Below are 18,823 nucleotides of genomic sequence, written 5' to 3' on the forward strand. Positions count from 1 at the left end.
AAAGGTACATATATATATATTATAGTACTAAGTAGCATTGTGGTCGTATATTCAATGAAGAATTTCTGATTAAACCTGTAGGTCACGTAGGCAAGGCGCACACTTATCTAGAGTCTAGACTCCAGTGTGATGTTTAAAATAAATAAAATAATCTACTACATATTATGTAAACTTTCGGATGCTGAAATAAAGCTATTTTATGGATATAATATCACCAATTAATCGAATATAACGTAGGACATACGCTATAATATAAATAAATACATATAACCGTGATTCCTAGACCAGGCTGCGCGAGATCACGCCAAAGTTCGAAGAAAAGTGTAGTGAAAACGCTACATTCTCTGGTATGTAATTGAATAAATAAATAAAGTAACAAGATTAAATTCCATGTGACATATTAATAAAACAATGAAAGATTTTGCATATCTTGGTATTATACCTTGGTATTAAAAATTTAAAAAAACACATTCACAAAATCATTACACATTGTTTTTAACAAGGAAAAGCTGGATAACAAGTAGGTAAGTATACATTTTTGCAATTTTTTTACCAATGTCGAAATATGTATATACCTATTTCAGCCACGCAGGGATTCCCCGAAATTTAACATGATAAATCAGGGTTGGATAGCCAAAAAAAGATTGGGAATCACTACATACTATAATATTTAGAAACAATACACTCCAGTTTTATTAGCTGTTTTTATTCCGTTAAATATTAACTAATTATATTGAATTGATATTTTAGATGAAAATACACAATAATCTAACGAAATTTTACAATTTGGTTAATGATTTTATCAAACGAAAAAAACGAAATAGGATTATAAAAAAATATCACACGAGCTGCCACTTTACAAATAATATAATATGATTTCAAATAAATTATGGAAAACGCGGTAAAATTCAGTGATTCAAATGGAATTTGGTTGAGAAAAATATTGCGGTCTCTGATGGACATTCATTTAACCCGCGTGGATTACTTTAACGAGACAACACTTTGAAGACAATGATCTGATGGCTCTGGCGTAGTAACCATATAAATGTCAATTTACTGTGATAGGAGACCAAAATATGACATACAAGTATAATACCAATATTAAAAAATATGTCTTTAGCACAATGTAATCGTATTTTATGATCCATACAATCAAAAAATGTTTTCCAATACGAATAAATGAAGTAGGTTACGTAAAACTGTGAAATTTTAATTACTAATTGAAAATTTGGACAATAACAAATAAAAAAGTGCGAAATTCTCGATTTCGATAAAAAATACATATTATACTTATGTACTACAAAGGAAGTTACTTCCTGATAATATTAGGTACTACAAATAACTCATATCAATTTTAATTGCATATTAGAATGTACCTACCTGTTTGTGGTAGGTAATATAATTATTATTAGCAATAAAAATGCTATTACGAACAGTAATAATTTATCACAACAAAATATTAAGGGCATGTTTGTAGACCTTGTGATAACTCGATTTTTTTTTTCGAATATTTGATTCGCAAAATTTTGGGAGTGGTTTCGAAATCTCTTGATTTTTTTTTTAAATATTTCAGATAGATATCACGACAGAAAATTTATGTGAATTACCTTTTAATAAATTCAATCCGGACTTTCCAGAAATTGATAATTTCTCGATAAATATTTTTTTTTTAATTTCTTCTCATTTTTTCTCGAGAATTTTCGAAGCGAAAAATCTGTATCACAACCTATATTTACGTGTGGGTACATACCTACCTAAAATTTTGGACAAAGGTATCTAATGTACAGGTGGGTATAAACATATTATGTATCCAATATAAGTGATTACATTAAAATATTATTGTATTAACGGCAAACAAACAAAACAATGAAAGTGATAGGCACTGTTGAGATGCATCGGATAATCCCGGCCATTTTGAAACCATTTCCAAAATGTTGGTATTTCATAAGAATCCAAGTTTAAAAAACAGAAAGCAATGATTAAATCCAATATCGTAAGCAAATTTCACTGTCTTACACCAATAAAAATATTGCAGCAATATTGATAATATAGTTTTAGGTTTGGTTTGAAATATTTCGTCACATTAGTGCCACTTTATGTGTCAGACGTTAAGTCAAATTGCCGCCATGTTGGATTTCATCGGTGTCATCGTCTGGTACTTTTTAATAGAGTTATCTAAATAGCAATTTTATTCAGTGATTTGTCACGTTACAAATGATTTTATAAGTCCTCCGAACGGTACTTCACCAGAGCAAGCAATCTGGCGAATCTATACGTAACACAGTTAAGATATATTACAAAAAATACACAACATTAATGTCCATAGTTGATTGTGAATTTTCCACTCGTTTCTAACGCCGCATGGCGCGAGCCCTGCCTCCCAGGATTGAGAGCACCAGTCTGGTTATCCTTTCGTAGGCAGCGAACATGAGCGCCGCCGTGAGGACGGTCTGCAGAAGTTTGGCCTCTAGGCCTCGGAAGAGACCTCGGAATCCTCGCTGCTTCACCAGCTGAAGTAGCAAAGGTATCGCTGTGGGTCCACGGGCGCCTCCGTGCCGGAGACGAGCTTGGGCCACCTGACACGAAAACATGTTGTCCATTACAATCACCTCCAATGTAAATTATAATCATAGTGTTGTGACATATTCTAGCAATCTGGACTATCCACAGTGAAGAAGATAAATATGGACAAAATCAAACAGTATCAAAAGTTAATAACATGTTTCCCAAAATTACTTGACACATCTTCAAATCTTCTACGCTTCTACCCTACCCTATAATTTTAATGGATATCAATATCATTACTTCATATTTTATTCAGACACTAATTTACTTTAAACTACCACATACATTAACTATATACTTTTTCGAGTGAAGAGTTGAGTATGTTGAATTATGGAGGAGTGAGTGAAGAGCGGTTATTGCCTGGATTGTTAAGTACAGTTTGCACAGGTACAATAAAGTCAATAAGATATAAAAACTAGGCTTAATGATACTGAGTGACTGATATGGAGTGACTGTTACACGATCATGATAAAAGCGGAGTGAGATATTCATTCAATCTTGATAGCCTATTTATTTTATTGAATTCCTCACGATTGAATAATGCTGACACTTAGTATCCCATACCTTCGTGAGGAATGCATTTTAAGATCAGCTCGAAATGGAAAATTTTACGAACCGGAGCGCTCGATGATTTTACGAAAATATTAACATAGTTATCTAAATTTATGAGTATTTTATAAAAATAAGTGTTAGGTTTTTTGTTTTATGGCCGATCTAGCTCAGACGGTCAAATTATTTTCCTATGAGATTTTATTAAACGGAACGGCGCTCCGGTGCGTTCCAGTCCATTTCGAGCCCTGTTTAAGATAATACATATTAATAAATATTACTGAGGTAAAAGTTCTTATTTGCAATTGGTAATTAGATTCGTGTGAAATTTGTATGCTAAAAATATATGTAGGTACTAAACAATCTTATTATCGCCATCAAAGTTTCTCAATGAGTACGGAGTGTAAGGACTAACTGATATGCTGATGGCATGTGAAAAAAATGTATATAAAAATAAATAAATAATATTTTCGCGATCGATTCATGTGTCAGTGATTTTGCTGACAGTGCTTGTTCTCAAAACACTCGATCATCATACGTTTTAATGTTTTTTTTATTGATATACAAGTCCGGCACATCCATCAATTATCCAAAGATATTCATATATTTAATATAACTATAATAATTAGTTTGAATTCTTCTCGTACTACTAATTGGTTTAATAAATAAAATTACTTATTTTGAGGTGTTGAAGAAGATTTTACTGTTTTGCAATGTCTATGATTTAAACTTTAAATGATGCCCTTTTATCCAAGTAGGTGCCTACTACCTACCATATTTTTATCAATGATAGATAGTACCTAATTGATTTTATTTTATATGAATTTTTATGAATGAATAAGTATTTACATTAACGGCCAAAGTATTTGAAAAATGATAGTTATGTAAATACTAGGTACTAGGTACGGCTGTCATTACCAAAGAAAAAGTATTAATACTTGGTATCGATATCATATCGGAAGAAAACTGTCGATACCCAATTATAAAAATGCAATATTTTCTTGAAAAATAATATTTATAACATTTTTTAGGCTAAGAATGTTTTGAAAATTGTATTGGTTTAATTCCACCCCATTTGACGGTACATATTTATTTCGTTATGTATTTATAATGACGGATAATATATTATTTACGGTTTACACCTACCTACATTTATTGTGCAAACGACAAACGAAGAATATTAAAACAAAACTCTTTCTCTTTCACATCTATAATATTATGCTCTATCTATCTGGAGTTAAAATATGGATAAAACTACATTGAAAATAATTGCAAATATTCTAATACATCCTAATCACCAATCAGCACTTAAATATTCTAATTAGGGAAAACGTATCGGTTTGATGCTGGAAGAATAGTATTGATTCCAAAGTATCGAAGTATCGGTCAAAAAGGATCAATACATTTTTGACAGCCCTAATCCTAGGTAAGTACTAAAATCCAATTTAAAAACTCCCATTGGCCTCGACATAAGCATCCAGTATCCGGAAAGTCGTGTACAAATACTTTACCTAAGAGATTAAAGGTCTATGTCTAAAAATAACGATTATAATATATTAGTATGCATATGTTATGCTATTCGCCATTATTTAACGTATATTGAGTGGTAAAATAATGTATCTCTTTTTCATCTCATACATACACTTAAGTAAGTTCACGTTATGACAATAAATTGTATTTTGAGAAGATAAAGATGACACCACAATCTGTAGGTACAATTTTATATAGCATACATTAATAAACGCTAAATTCAATAATGCAATAACATGGTCTAATTTCACTTTTACGTTCGACACCAGGGAACACAAAATTAATGGGAACTAACTTACCCTGGCCTAGGGGGATGGAATAACAGACTAAGGGCACAGACACACGGCATTGCAGTCAACGTGCATAGACGTGCATTGACGCAGGGTCTTATTTGATTCCAATTGGATCCGATTAGAATCACCAATTGGATTTATTTTATCTAAGTAATTCGTGATTCTAACGGCGACACACGTCTACGCATTTCCATTGCAATGCCGTGTGTCTGCAGCCCAACGCTGCTGAGTGTGGAAAATATGGGATAAACTAAAGCACTTGTTAAAAAATATGTTATTCTCAATAGTTAGATACAGTAAAAACGAAGCAATGATGCGGTTCGTCGATTGTATATGTACGTATACGTATGAATACGCGGTCATCGGCTGCCAGGCATTTATCACGGCTCCCCATACGCACGCACACTATCGACCGACCGCATTATTGTTTCGTTTTTACTATACATATGTATGATAATAATATGCATTAAAATTTGTCACGTAAATTTAACGTGCATGCCAATATTGAGGGCTGTCGGTATGTTTTGTTATATTTGGGTTTTATGGCATGTCTGCCATAAAATTGCCCTGCTTCAAATGTTTGGTCCATGGCGATGGCTTTTACATTTATATTTTATTAATCTGTTCTGTGTTCGACACAGTATGGGATTGCACGTGAGCGTAGAACGCTTTTTATCCAAAACGACGAAATCTTGAATACGACTGCGTTCAATGACGCACTGACACTGCATAAACGCCACATACAAAATCGGAACATTAAAGTGGACATCTTAAAAAAAGTTAATTACATCAACGCGAATTTACAAATCATACATCTTTAATTGAATGAAAGTGGAATTAATTTGTAAACTACATGCGTGACAATTTGTATACTTATTAACATTTTAAAAATATATGATGACAATAACGTAAATTAGTAAAATAAGAATTTGAATATAGAACTATTTTTATCACAATCATATGTACTCAAGAATGCTATTTGAATAACAGAATCAGGTGTCTATGAGAATCGTTTTAGTCTTCAAAAGCAGTGTCCACTAATCAGTAAGTAAATGGCTAAATGCAAGCGAAATAATTCGGACCTTGCGTTTGTAGACGAGTCTAAAATAAATAAATTATATTTATGATTTTTCCTCTATATAAGACCATTTCCAAGAACGTATACTAACTAGATAGCAATGATTTTATGGTAAATACGGAAAATTATAGTGAAAACAAACCGTCTTATAATATTTTAGCTACGTACCTAAATATTTTTTTTACACTGAATAAGAAGATGTGCGAATTATAGAGAATTGTATTGACTGATCAAACTCACTCTAACGCGGAGAACTGCATAATAGCGCGAAAATAGTTTTGTTGATTCTTTATTATACCGTTATGCGTTCAAATGTTATTCAAAAAAAGAAGCCTACACAAGAGAATTCTGGAAAAAAATATCACATTGCAAGATGAAAAAAACACGTAAAAACGCAAATCATCGTGCGAAAATATCATGGTCTGGTGAATCCTCTAACTTGCCTAAAACGTGAACAAATATAATACGTATTAAAAAATATTGGCGAGGGAGTATCTCTACAAATACAAATATTAAGTGAGCTTATATCGAGTTAAGTCCGCTGATATTAAAACAGTAAGCTGGCTCGCACATCACAACTCGCCTCGTGTGCCTAACCGCCATAAATCAAAGCTTCCGAGAACGGGCAGGCGGTGTTCCTTGATAAAACCTCGCACATCTGCCTAGCGATATCGACATTCGCCGCATCGGAGAGTCTCTCGTCTGCCATTTTTATTGTGTTGATTGTATGAACAAACGTCAAACGCGGTGACCAGCGATGAGCGAGCAGTGACAGTGTAGACAGAGATAGAGACGGAAATGGCCGATGGCCGCGGGCTGTGCGCTTGCGCGTAGTCGACTTTTTTTAGATACGACATGCAGGCTGTATTAAATTCGACATGTTGCATCTGCGGATCGTCTCGCGTTGCAGTTGCAACGGCCAATCTGCGAAGCTCCATTTGATAACGTTTGTTTCTTGGTTTACGATGACGTCACATCGACGAATTCGTCGTAAGACGCATGCGGCGAGTTCTGATGTGCGAGCCCTCTAAGTTTTAACACTGGACGAGTCGCTGAAAATCGGGCGTCATTTTAAGAAGCATATGATTCATCCAGTAGTATATCAATGCAGTAGGTGCATTTAGACATGGGTAAAAGGTACAAACCTGAAGCGGGTAAGTAGCAATGGTCGCGATGGCTTTAGCAGCCGCGCCAAACGCAAATGAAAGCAGTGCCGAGGGAGAACCTTGACCGCTCGGCATCAGCTTCCTCTTGAGGGCCTCGTATGCCATGAACTGCAGCGCGGGATTGCAGACGAGGATGAGGGAGGGCGCTGCGCCCGCCCAAAGTCCGCCGGCACCTTCCTCGCGGGCCACGTGCTGGAGCCCCCCTGTTAGTGTGCTGTATGGGGTTCCTTTGATCTAAAACGGAGAAAGAACAAACGACGATTAATAAACTATTTATTTTATTCAACGAATAATTCACAATATTCGAGAATGTAACATTCTATATATTGAACATACATAATGTGAAACACCTCAAATATATAAATATATACCAGTGGCGAAAAGTGAGTGAATGAAAATGAAAAGAGTTAGTCTGTTATAAATGGTGAACACTAAACTTTGTCAGTCATACGTATTTGTTTTCAATTTAGAGATGGTGTTCGTTAGTTTTTAAATTCAATTAAACCCTGCGAAAACCAAGCAAAAATATTTATAACAGTCAAAAAATATTCGTATATTTATGCAATAAAATCATACATGACTTTGAATATTTTATAGATAGAATAATATTTTTTATCTATTATAGTTTGGTTTATGCAGAGCTTAATGAATTTTAAAAAAATAGCCAACAATATGTATTCTTAATCCAACTAAAACAAATAAGTGAGAATGCATAAGTGTGCACAATATCTAAATTGTAGTCTTAGTTCAATAAAAAGAAATATGTGTGACTAACAAAGTGTAATGTGCACTATTTATGGCGGATCTTAACAGCCTACCTCTACCCTCCGCTACTGATATATACCTTTACCTACTAGAAGAAATGACAGCTAGTCTGTATTCTATAAACTGGCGTACACGTCACACGGAAAGCATTGTGTCATCGCGTTCAACTGTTCAAGTTTTCAATGGGTGGGAACGAGATGAATGGTGAAGCGGGAGGAAACCGGCACGCCAGCTTATAGAAGACCAACTATATTCTAACTTGAATTCTAACACCAACAGTAAAGCGAATGAACTATTGACCTTGAGTCTGGTATTGACGACCCAGAGAGGTGTCGTCAGCATGACGTTGACTGCGCCGGCTAACGCAGCCAACAGAAGGTCTCTCCCCGCTGACTTATCCGTGACGGCGCTCCTCAGTCCGTGGAAGGTGTAAAAGTAGACGAAGTTGGAGCAGCACAGCGACTGGAGGACCGGCAGCACCCCGCGGTAGACGCCTTGCAGACCCTCGGCGTCGAATATGCGCTTCAAGGTGCTTATAGTTCCGCTTCCGATCACGTTGGAGGTCTTATGATGGTGACCGTTGGAAGTTCCGTTCCCATTACTGGTGCTGGCGGTACCGTTTTCGACAGCTTCTTCCACTGTTGATTAAAAGGAAAATAATAATATTAGTTTGGCATATTTTTCGCATCGTGGCAACATAAATTTTCTTAGCCCAGTTTCACACGCAGTGAATATTATTATCGCGCGATACGATACGATATAAGGGCTTGCGCAGACAGAGAGCGGTCGGAGTTCTGCGTTCAACCGACCGTTGACCGCTAACGTTCAGGGACAGCAGACAGGTGGCGGTCAACAATAAGCGTTCCATTTGTATACAAACGTCATTGTGACACAGGCGCTGCATAATGCGAGACCGCTATATTCCGACTGAGAGTGGAAGTGAGAAAGCACCGCTGTTGCGTACTCACTCCCCCGTGTGGTTTTGCTCTATGTTGTGTGACTGCTCAAATTCCTATGACGGGACTGGACGGGAGGTACGGCGTTCTTTGTAATTCCGGGCATAGAACTCTAGACCTCTAGCGTTCCAATTAACCGGCGCGGTCTGACCGCCGGCTGTGTACCCATACAGTATGAAGTCCATACAGTACAAAGAACGCCGAACTCCGAACGCGGAACGCAGACCGCCTGACCGCGCTCTGTCTGCGCAAGCCCTAAGTCGCGTTCCTGTTTCAGCGTCCCCAAATCGTTCCCGGACGATTTAACGCTGGATGGTACGCATACTGATTCAAAAAATAATGCACCCACGGCGCACAGCCGGTCTAGTTGTCGCAGGTTCAAAACCGCGGCTAGGACCAAATGTGTATACTTATTCGTAAAAAAGTTAATTGATATAACCTGCACACTATGGAGGCGCATATGTTCATGGTAATTTACTTATGCAAGTTAAAATTATAATTACATAATGTATTGACCACATTTTAAATAAGTTACACGTTACACAGTGAAAAATTATTTTTATCCATTCTTGAATAATGCAGCAACCAAAGTAATCCAAGAATAAAAAGTTTTTGCATTTATTTTTAGGTGTCACATGGTAATCATTACTCTTTCTAACAGAATATAGCTCTGCACCCCCCCCCCCCCCCGTCATAGCATACAAAATGATAAACAGCCAATAAAAAAGGACAGATACTTTTCAGATAATATTATGTTGTTGGAGGCACATGCTCAAGGTCCCCTGGACAATGCAGTTTTAAATACAAATCCATCCTTGAAGAACTAATGATAAAAGGTAGACCAGACTCACAGCCACCTGCATTAGATAAACTATTAAAGTCTTTGGCTATATGACTCTGAACGGGTGTCAACTGAAATGTAGAAAGTGGAGAAACTGGTCATGATTGGCAGCGCGAATGTCAAAAGAGAAAGAGCACCTGCACGCTGAACAGATCAAGTCAAGAATCTACTCAGATGAGTCCATGGACAAGTAAAGGAGAATCGTACGCAGAATGGAAACTGCTTACGAAGACCACAACCCTTAGTAATACGCCAACGACTGAGACTGATAAATAATTGATATATTATAAGCACCTACCTACTTAATGTGTATTCATTGAAAACCAAACGTGTTAAGGGGCCGCTGAAGAGCTCGACGTTCAAATATAATTCAGTATAAAAAGGACCTCGGCGTCGTAACTACGTTAATTTAAATCGATCTTTTCGCAAAAATCACTAATCATCGGAGATTTTATTTCAAGAAACATTATTATTATTACTGATAATTTCTGCCGCGGAGCATTATTATTTTTTTAATGAACACCTGCGAGATGTAAAGCCGATCAGAAAACAGGGCTGTCAAAATAATATTAAGCATTCATATTTTTAAAATGTGATAACTTGGGTGGATTTTGTAGCAAACATACTATTGATATATATACGGGTATATTATTATTATAACCCAATTCAAATTGAACATAGGTTGATACTCAAATACTATTATAGTATGTTTATGATTTCGAGAAAATAATACGATGGTATAATTAATCCATATCAATTATTTGAAAACATTACATTCGCACTTTGCACAAAATTACAAACACATTCGAAGTTTGCCGCACACGTACAGACCACGTGATATTTGTTTACGCAAAATCGTCGCTTTTCAAAATGGCGAATTTGATTACCAGATTTTACTGCGATGAATCAGCATGTTCCTTTTTGTCTTTTTTTATTCGTAGGTTTGTTTACTATGTACACTGAGAAATTTCCATTTATAAACTCGGAAACGATTTTTACAGAAGAGTTTTGGAATATATATATGGAATATATATTGGAGTTATGGAATATAATGTGAACCACAGTGGATATTAAGCCATTTCCACACTGGCAACAAGTTGCTGGCAACCTCATTAAATTTTACGATACTTACCATAATTGCTTAAGAAATTTTACGATAATCATCATAATTATCGTAAAATCTAACGAGGTTGCCAGCAAATTAACTTGTTGCCAGTGTGGACCCGGCATTAGATGCACAAAACTTAAATAATATATATTATAAATAAAAATTTAAAATTATAAATATATATGATTTATGTCTTCGACAGCCCTGATGAAATAAATGTGAAATATGAGTCGGATCAGTCATAGAGCAAATTTATTAACACAAACAACTTTGACACGACCTTTTTATATTAACTAGTAGACCAGATATTATGGACCACATGTTAAAAAATCATATTTTCAATTCTCAAGGCCAATTCTGTAGAACGTCCTCTTAAGGGGTTCCGGTTTCTCACAAGTTTAAAATACTAATTATTAACACATATAGGGTTCCGAAGTTTGGTTCCCTGCTCTAGGCTTCAATGTATTTCGAAATAATTCACAATAAAACGCCAAAAACCTTTTTGAATATCTAGATCAGTGCTCCGTAACCGGTGTGACGATGCTAGGTGTGCCGCGGAGCATTGGTTCCAAAAAAACACAAATAATTTTGTATATTGTACAATGCCGAAATTCTATAGAAGCGCTTATGCTATTTTCTGGATTTTGGTTCATAAAGAATATCCTCGTATTTTTGACAAAGCTACTAAACTAAGGCTAAAAACTTTTACGTTCATTGAAACAAGCTCAGATATCATATTAATTAATTATTTTATTGATAATACAATACATGGGAATATGTACATTTGGTTCTTCGTCGTGTGTTTGTATATTTTTTAAATTATTTATCAAATAAGTATGTAATATAATTTTGGTGCATGTCTCCCACAAGGTGGGGGGCTATAGCCTGGGGGCCCAAGCTCAGGGGGCGGCGTGGCAGGTTAAGCAGATAATTGAGTTTAACGCAAATTATAAATTTGCTCTAATAGAAAAAAAGTCGACTGTGGCGCTGATATACTTCGCTGGAATTTATATTTTAACACATACGATTGTGGGAAAAAATGTATTATTATTTTGTCAATACTCGACAAATAATTATTGCTAACCCGACAACTAACCATAATTCAAGCAGATGTATTGATAAATACAAAAAATCGCTAAACATAGAATCAATACGATTAATTTTACCTCGAACACCATTTGAAAAACGTTATTTTAAAATATCACACTGTCTTTAACCTTAGCGATAGGTAGGGGGCGCGCCGAAGATTCTGGGCTGGGTCCATGTTTTGGGCTGGGTCCATGTATAAATTGTTTTACGTGTGGTGTGCCGCAGAATTCTGGGAAGACCTTTAGTGTGCCGTGGGTGAGAAAAGGTTGCGGAGCACTGATCTAGATAACAAAATTGTTTTACAGTTTACATGAAAGTACAAAGTTCCTACATGCGAATATTTTCTGCAGAATATAATATTATCATTATGTACAAAAGGCATGAATGATACTTAAAAATAATAACCTCTGGCAATGTCAACTGTTGACATAAGCAAAACACATTAAAGTGTACGTATTATACAAACTAATCGTCGCTGTAGGATTGGTTTCCCGAATAGACCAAATGTTCAGAAGACGAAAAACAAATTTCATAATCCTATATTTAAATACATGGAGATATTTAAATTGTTATTTTTACAGCATATGAATGATGTATTCATTGCCATTACAAAGTAATTTAAAGAAAGGGATGGTTCTCGTCCAATTAGATAAAAAAAAACATTCTGCATTAAGAGGTCGATTTCGACAAAAACGGATATTCGGGAAACCAATCCTATAGCGACGTAATGTTTACTATCCAAAGTGTCATGGGATATTATGTCAAGACACAGGGAAAAATGCGTTATATTTGAATAATAAATTTCCCGGTATCTTTAATCAATTATCACGATAACTGATTTACAAATACTACACGCGTGTAGATTAACTCGCAGCCTTTTTGACTAAGGTGGGGATTTGTTCGAAGTATTATAACCCGTTTACACGTGCATGGATTTACTGCTGACTATGTATTATCGCGACCATAACAAGAAAATTCACGTATAAACATATATTATCCTGCAAGTTGCAAGATTGCATGCATGAATCAAAAAAGTTCGGAAGATTCTGAATTTTCACGCGACAGTGGCGAACCTGCCGGAAAAAAACTAACTACACAGCGCAGACTCATTTTGAGGTTAACCGATTTTCACGACCCGTCAAATAGTACGATGACAACATCGCGTCTCGCTTACTCTTGAAGAATGAGATTTGCGAGACAGTCAGGACGTTTACGTGTAAACAGTTATTATCGCGATAGTTTAAAATACAATATACTATTGGTGCAAGTAAATCTATACAGTATACAGGCGTTATTATGCTAATAAATTCACTCACAGTCCTAGTTCCCGTATTTAATACAATCGTTAATTCTGTGATAGTATCATGAATCAACCCGGTAAATCTGTGACAACGTAAAATGCATTGGTTACCGTCAACAAGAAGACTGAAGCCCTGGCCATAATAAGATCAAAATCACAATTCAGATGTCAAGAAACACATAAAAAATGAAACTTATTATCTGCAATCGAGGCATTTAAGTTTGGGTTCATTATATATTTAGTTGTCTACGGAGACGAAACCTGGAAGTTTAAGAAGCAGACATTACAGTGTATGTACCTAGGACTAGACCTTGGTCTGGACTTCCTGGACCGATCACGTGCCGATACGCCAAGAGAACTTTTAATATTTACTATCAAATCTAGAAAAGCTGTAGGTATACGTAGGTCAAATGTTCGCATTGAGAAATGTGAAGATGGCACGAAGAAAAGAGTTATTATGAAATGTTATGGGGTTCAGAATAATGTATTATTATAGTGAGGTTTTTGATGTGAAGGACCGTTCGATTTTTAAAATACAAAGTCCTGTCCTAAACGCTGGGAGAAATGCAAAAAGATAGTGTAGGTACTTGGTGTCATTATTCTTTGCCATACTCTTTCGCCTGAGAATGCCGCTTAGCTGACCGCTCCATACAACGATTACATGTAAATTGTACGTATTACATTTCACCGTAGCACAGTTCGCCGTGAGCTTGCTTATCGGAAGATATGACCGCATACTATTCGGAAAAAATACGCGTTGTTCGTGGAGCATTGCAGACAATAATGTTCCAATTTTATTAGATCCTAACCTAACCTAACATAATCTAACCTAATCAAACATAACTGAACCTAAGCTAACCTAACAAATAATCCAGTATATCGGCTATTTTCAAAATTTGTTTGCCGCTGGCTTCCTGTAAACCGACAAGAACCGTGTTTTATTTAGACATGAATTTTAAATTAGTACTATACGACCATAAGAGGTTGGACGGTCTTTAATATACGACCATTATATTTCCGATACAACAATTTATGGTGAAGTGTGATACGGCAAACTGCATGCGTACAAATTTCCGGACACCCCATACAACATGGCCCAGCCCAGTATTTAATAGTGGAATGTGAAACAACTAGCCAAAAATCATGTTTCGCATTTATCTAAAAAAACTTAACATCATGAAGGTTTTGTGTTAACAAGAAACAAAGCAAAAAAATGAACTTAAATATATTTCATTTTTTGTATTCAGTACGTAAGTAATGTCAAGCTTTTGCACATTGCGACATAGATCTTATCCATAACTTGTTTGCATGAGAACAGTAAGAATTAACTTACAACCCAATTCCTCCCAAAATCGTTACATCATATCAGACTCCCTCTTTCCATAACACGTGACATCGTATATGAACGATCCCTTATGGCACATGTAATAGTGAAATAAACAATCGCGTTCCTACTTCACATGTAAGTGCTTTATGACCGAGGCTACATTGTGTGGTATTATCATGGGAAATTCTATGCTACATCATAATATAAATGAGTCACTCATTAAAAAAACGCTAGGCTCGGATACTTTTGTTTTCTTGTTTTTATTTTTTTATATTATAGAATAATTTGTGGGTCAACCACATGAGATAGTAACAACATAGCTGTGTCCGCAAAAGGTCATCGCAGACCATGCTTAGAAATTTAACATTAGTGTAAAATTCACGTATGTGTAAAAATTAAACGAAGACAGGGTAAATAGTTATCATTTCCGATCCAAGGCGGAGCATACGTCTCCACAGCGTGTGTCTATTAAGTGTCCCTATTTTTTTTTATTTGGGGAGGGCTGACAGGGGTCTAGACTGGGGGCCCGGCGTGGTGATTCGGCCAGTTAAGTAAGATAAACACACACACCATAAATTTGCTATAATAAAAAGCCTTAAAGAATATTAACATTTAAAAACATGTGCCAGTGCAGTGTAATTAAATGTGATATGATGACTGATATAATTAAATATATCAAATATATTTTTTAGTGTATTTCCTGACAAATGAAAATGGTTATTTATTCAATATGACGAAGGGTCGCATGTTACTTGACTACCACAAAAGGGGGTCGTGATCAGTGCTTTATAATATGATGCCTACAAGGCGGCTCTCGTGGTGCAGTGGGTAAGGCGCTGGCCTTCCACCCGAGACTTCTGGGTTCGATTCCCGGCCATGACAAAAACATTTATGTGTTTTTCTCAAAGCCTGGGTGTTTGTGATTGTTCAAAATTACTAACAACCACCTTGCACGAAAAAGCAAGGACATGGTTATTAATAATTCTAAAATAACAAAAATAATATGATGCCTACAATAATTCAAGATTTATATAAAAATACAAAAAATCGCTAAAAATACACGAAATACTCTCGCGGAACCTTGGGGTGGGGAACAAGATGGGGAACTACTGTAGAACATCACGCTGCCTTTAACCTTAGCGATAGGTAGGGTGGGCGCCAAACATCTTGGCCTGGGGGCCCGCTTCAGGATGTAGGGGTCATGGACCACATACAAATTAGTAATGACAATCAAAAAAGTTGTAGGTACACAGCAGTAAATCGCGCCTCATTCGATTTTTCTACTTAAACCAAGCCTAGAACCGAGGCTTTAAATTGGTTTTAGTAGCTCTGAGCAACACAAAATGTATATAAGTATTAATTATTACTCTGTATATTATGCGTATTAAATGAGTCCGTTTGATTATCTAAAATCGATCACGTTTCCGAAATACATCTATAACGTAACCTCTTCTCATTGGCACCAAATGAAAGTGAGTGAGAATGCTAATAACGTGGGATAGTGTGCTACATATTATGTATGTATAGAATGTGCTGGAAAATGTACACCAGTGATAGCTGGGCAGTATGTATATTTTCTTCTACAATAATAATTATTGTTAGTGAAAATAAACAGGTAAACATAATGCGTTAGAGTAGTTAAGCGATACGGCGTCATCGACGTACTTTTTTCAAAAAATAACCGTCATTCTCCGGATTTATCAAAGCGATAAAAAATATGCATTTCATACGTATTTCACTCATTTGATGCTTTTTTGTATGAGTTTTTCTCATAGCATTTGTTCTGGCTGTAAACGTCAATAGATAATTCGGATATGGTTGCTAACTCTCGTCGACAAAATTATGCCAGACGGGATAAGAAAGAAGCTACACCTATATTGGTTGGAAAACTGTTAGTTTCCTGAAAATAAAATATCGACGAAAAAATTCACACCTGAAAAAAATTAGACATTTTAAAGTTGTGTGACGGTAGCTTTTTAAAACTTTCCAGTGAAAATCGACGGAAAAATTTCATCGGTTTGCTAGGAGCATCGATAATTTGTCTCCCCTAGGGAACATAAAAATATTGGGAAGATGGACTGCCTTCTGGGTGATACTGTAACAAGGTTTAAATTTCCAGTGTGAAGAAATATGGGATAAACTTATACGTGTGTTAAAGAATATGTTATTTTCAATGGTTACGTTTGTATCATAAAGCCGGGTACTCATTAGCGAGCCGTAACTGTGACCGTTGCAGATACCGTAACTAGAATGGACGCCAAATAATTAGTTCACAAGCGCAGTGAATAATTATTTCGCATGTAGAGTTGGTTACAGTATCTGAAACGGTTACAGTTACGACTCGCATGAGTAGGTACCCGGCTTTAGGCGCATTAAAGTTTGTCATGTGAAACGTTTATTAAATATTAATAATATTTGAGGAGACTCTGCGAGCATTGTGTTTATTTAGTTTTATGACCTGACTGTCATAAAGTAATAAACCGAATCCGGCCTCAAAACTTTGGTCTTATTGATCTATTCTATGGTCTTTCTCTAAGTATATCAACTCCCAGCTTCTTTATGTCAGTCCGATCGTAAACTACTCTGCCTCCATCAGCAAAAAGATAGCTATTTTTCCAAAGTCACATTTTGGGATAATGAGACATTCACGTTATTTTTCAATTTTTCTTAAGAAAATTTTCAATAATGTTGATGAATCTTTTGATTTATGGTATAAGCAAAACCAGTATACTTTCAATGGAAGCTGTGTTTTTGATTATGAAACACTTTATACTGTCTTCTTGTTTAGAATAACTAACGTAACGCGAAAAAAATGGAAAACAATAATATATGTCGAATTTATATACTTACTGAAATAAATTTTATACTGCTTTTGACTTGTCAAATGGTTCAGAATTTTACGTATTACCCGTACACTAACTCAATTTGTGATTTTTATCGAAAAGCTACACTTTTCCTTAAATGTGGGCAGTACAGCAGTGAGTTTTCGGACACGGTGTAAAAAAGGTGACTTGACATAAAATTAATATATTCGATTACGACATAGCGCTAAAAGATGAGTTAGGCGAAGTCAAAGTATTGCCTAAAATAAAAAAATAGTGTACCTCCGAAACTAAAAATAATAAGTAGTCCAAGATGTGTTATGCAATTTTTTTTCAGCCACTTTCTAATGCAATCAGTGATTGATTATATTAGCAAACAGTAGCAAATTATTGTTCCTACTGTAGTAATGTTAACAAGAAGAGAAACAATAAATTGCTGTCATATTTACACAGTACTGGGTGACAATTTTTTATTACATCGCAGTGCGACGTCAGTTGTTTTCGTACAGTCCTGAGTTACGATTCCTAGCTAATAATTGTGTTAGTACTGCAATACTATTTCTCAGTGGCGAAGGGTGGAGATAGGCTGTTTAGATCCGCCATAAATGGTGCACACTACACTTTGTCAGTCTTACGCATGGCCCCCACATCTTGAAGCGGACTCCCAAGCTAGAATCTTCGGCGGCCCCCCCTACCTATCGCTAAGGTTAGAGGCAGTGTGACGATCTACAGTTGAGTATTCCAAATAGTGTTCGGGGTAAAATTTTGCGATTTTTTTGTATTGGATTTCACTTGTATTATGAAGTTGTCGAATATCGACAGACAAAAATCGAAAATTGTATCGCACAAGCACATATTTCAAAATGTTAGTATGTTTGGAGTGAAAAAGCGCCGCAGCCGACATTTTTTTACTGTTAGTGCAATTTTGCGATGTGTGTTTATCTCACTTGGCTGGTTGATCCACAACACCGGGCGCCCCTTAAGCCCGCGCCCCCAGGCTAGAGCCCTGTCACCCCCCCCCATTGACTGCAATTTACAGATGGTGTTGGTTAGTTTTTAAATTCAATTAAACCCTTCGAAAACCAAGCCATAATAGATGATAGTAAAAAAAATACTCGTCTAAGTATCTATAAAATATCTAAAATTATGCAATTCAATCATACATAACTTTGAATATTTTATTGATAGAATAATATTTTGTTTCTATTTATAGTTTGGTATAGGCAGGATTTAGTGACTTTACAAAAATGAGCCAACAATAGGTATATTATGACGTGTAATATGTATTCTTAATCCAACGAAAACAAATAAGTATGAATGAAAAAGTGTGCAAAATTTTGTCGTATCGCTCAAAACATACCAAAACTATTATGGTTTGGTTTAGGTAGGGTTTAATTGATTTCTAAAAACTAACCAATAACATCTGTAAATTGT

The 18,823-nt window shown here is 35.7% G+C and overlaps 1 protein-coding gene across 1 annotated transcript in view; it reads right to left on the reverse strand.

The window, feature by feature from the left end:
* Window positions 1-201: 201 nt before the first annotated feature.
* PMP34 (Peroxisomal Membrane Protein 34) overlaps window positions 202-18,823 on the reverse strand; it is a 43,852-nt gene continuing 25,230 nt past the window's right edge. Inside the window, exons 3-5 of the mRNA XM_085959564.1 lie at window positions 8,247-8,584; window positions 7,161-7,415; window positions 202-2,576 (exon numbers count right to left, since the gene is read on the reverse strand). Of these exons, the coding sequence (XP_085815690.1) occupies window positions 2,352-2,576; window positions 7,161-7,415; window positions 8,247-8,584 (818 nt within the window). The 3' untranslated portion in view covers window positions 202-2,351. The remainder of the gene's footprint in view (window positions 2,577-7,160; window positions 7,416-8,246; window positions 8,585-18,823) is intronic.

This window comes from Rhyacophila brunnea, unplaced genomic scaffold (assembly GCF_057557595.1).
Source record: "Rhyacophila brunnea isolate RB1 unplaced genomic scaffold, BYU_Rbru_1.0 scaffold_9, whole genome shotgun sequence".
NCBI lineage: Eukaryota > Metazoa > Arthropoda > Insecta > Trichoptera > Rhyacophilidae > Rhyacophila > Rhyacophila brunnea.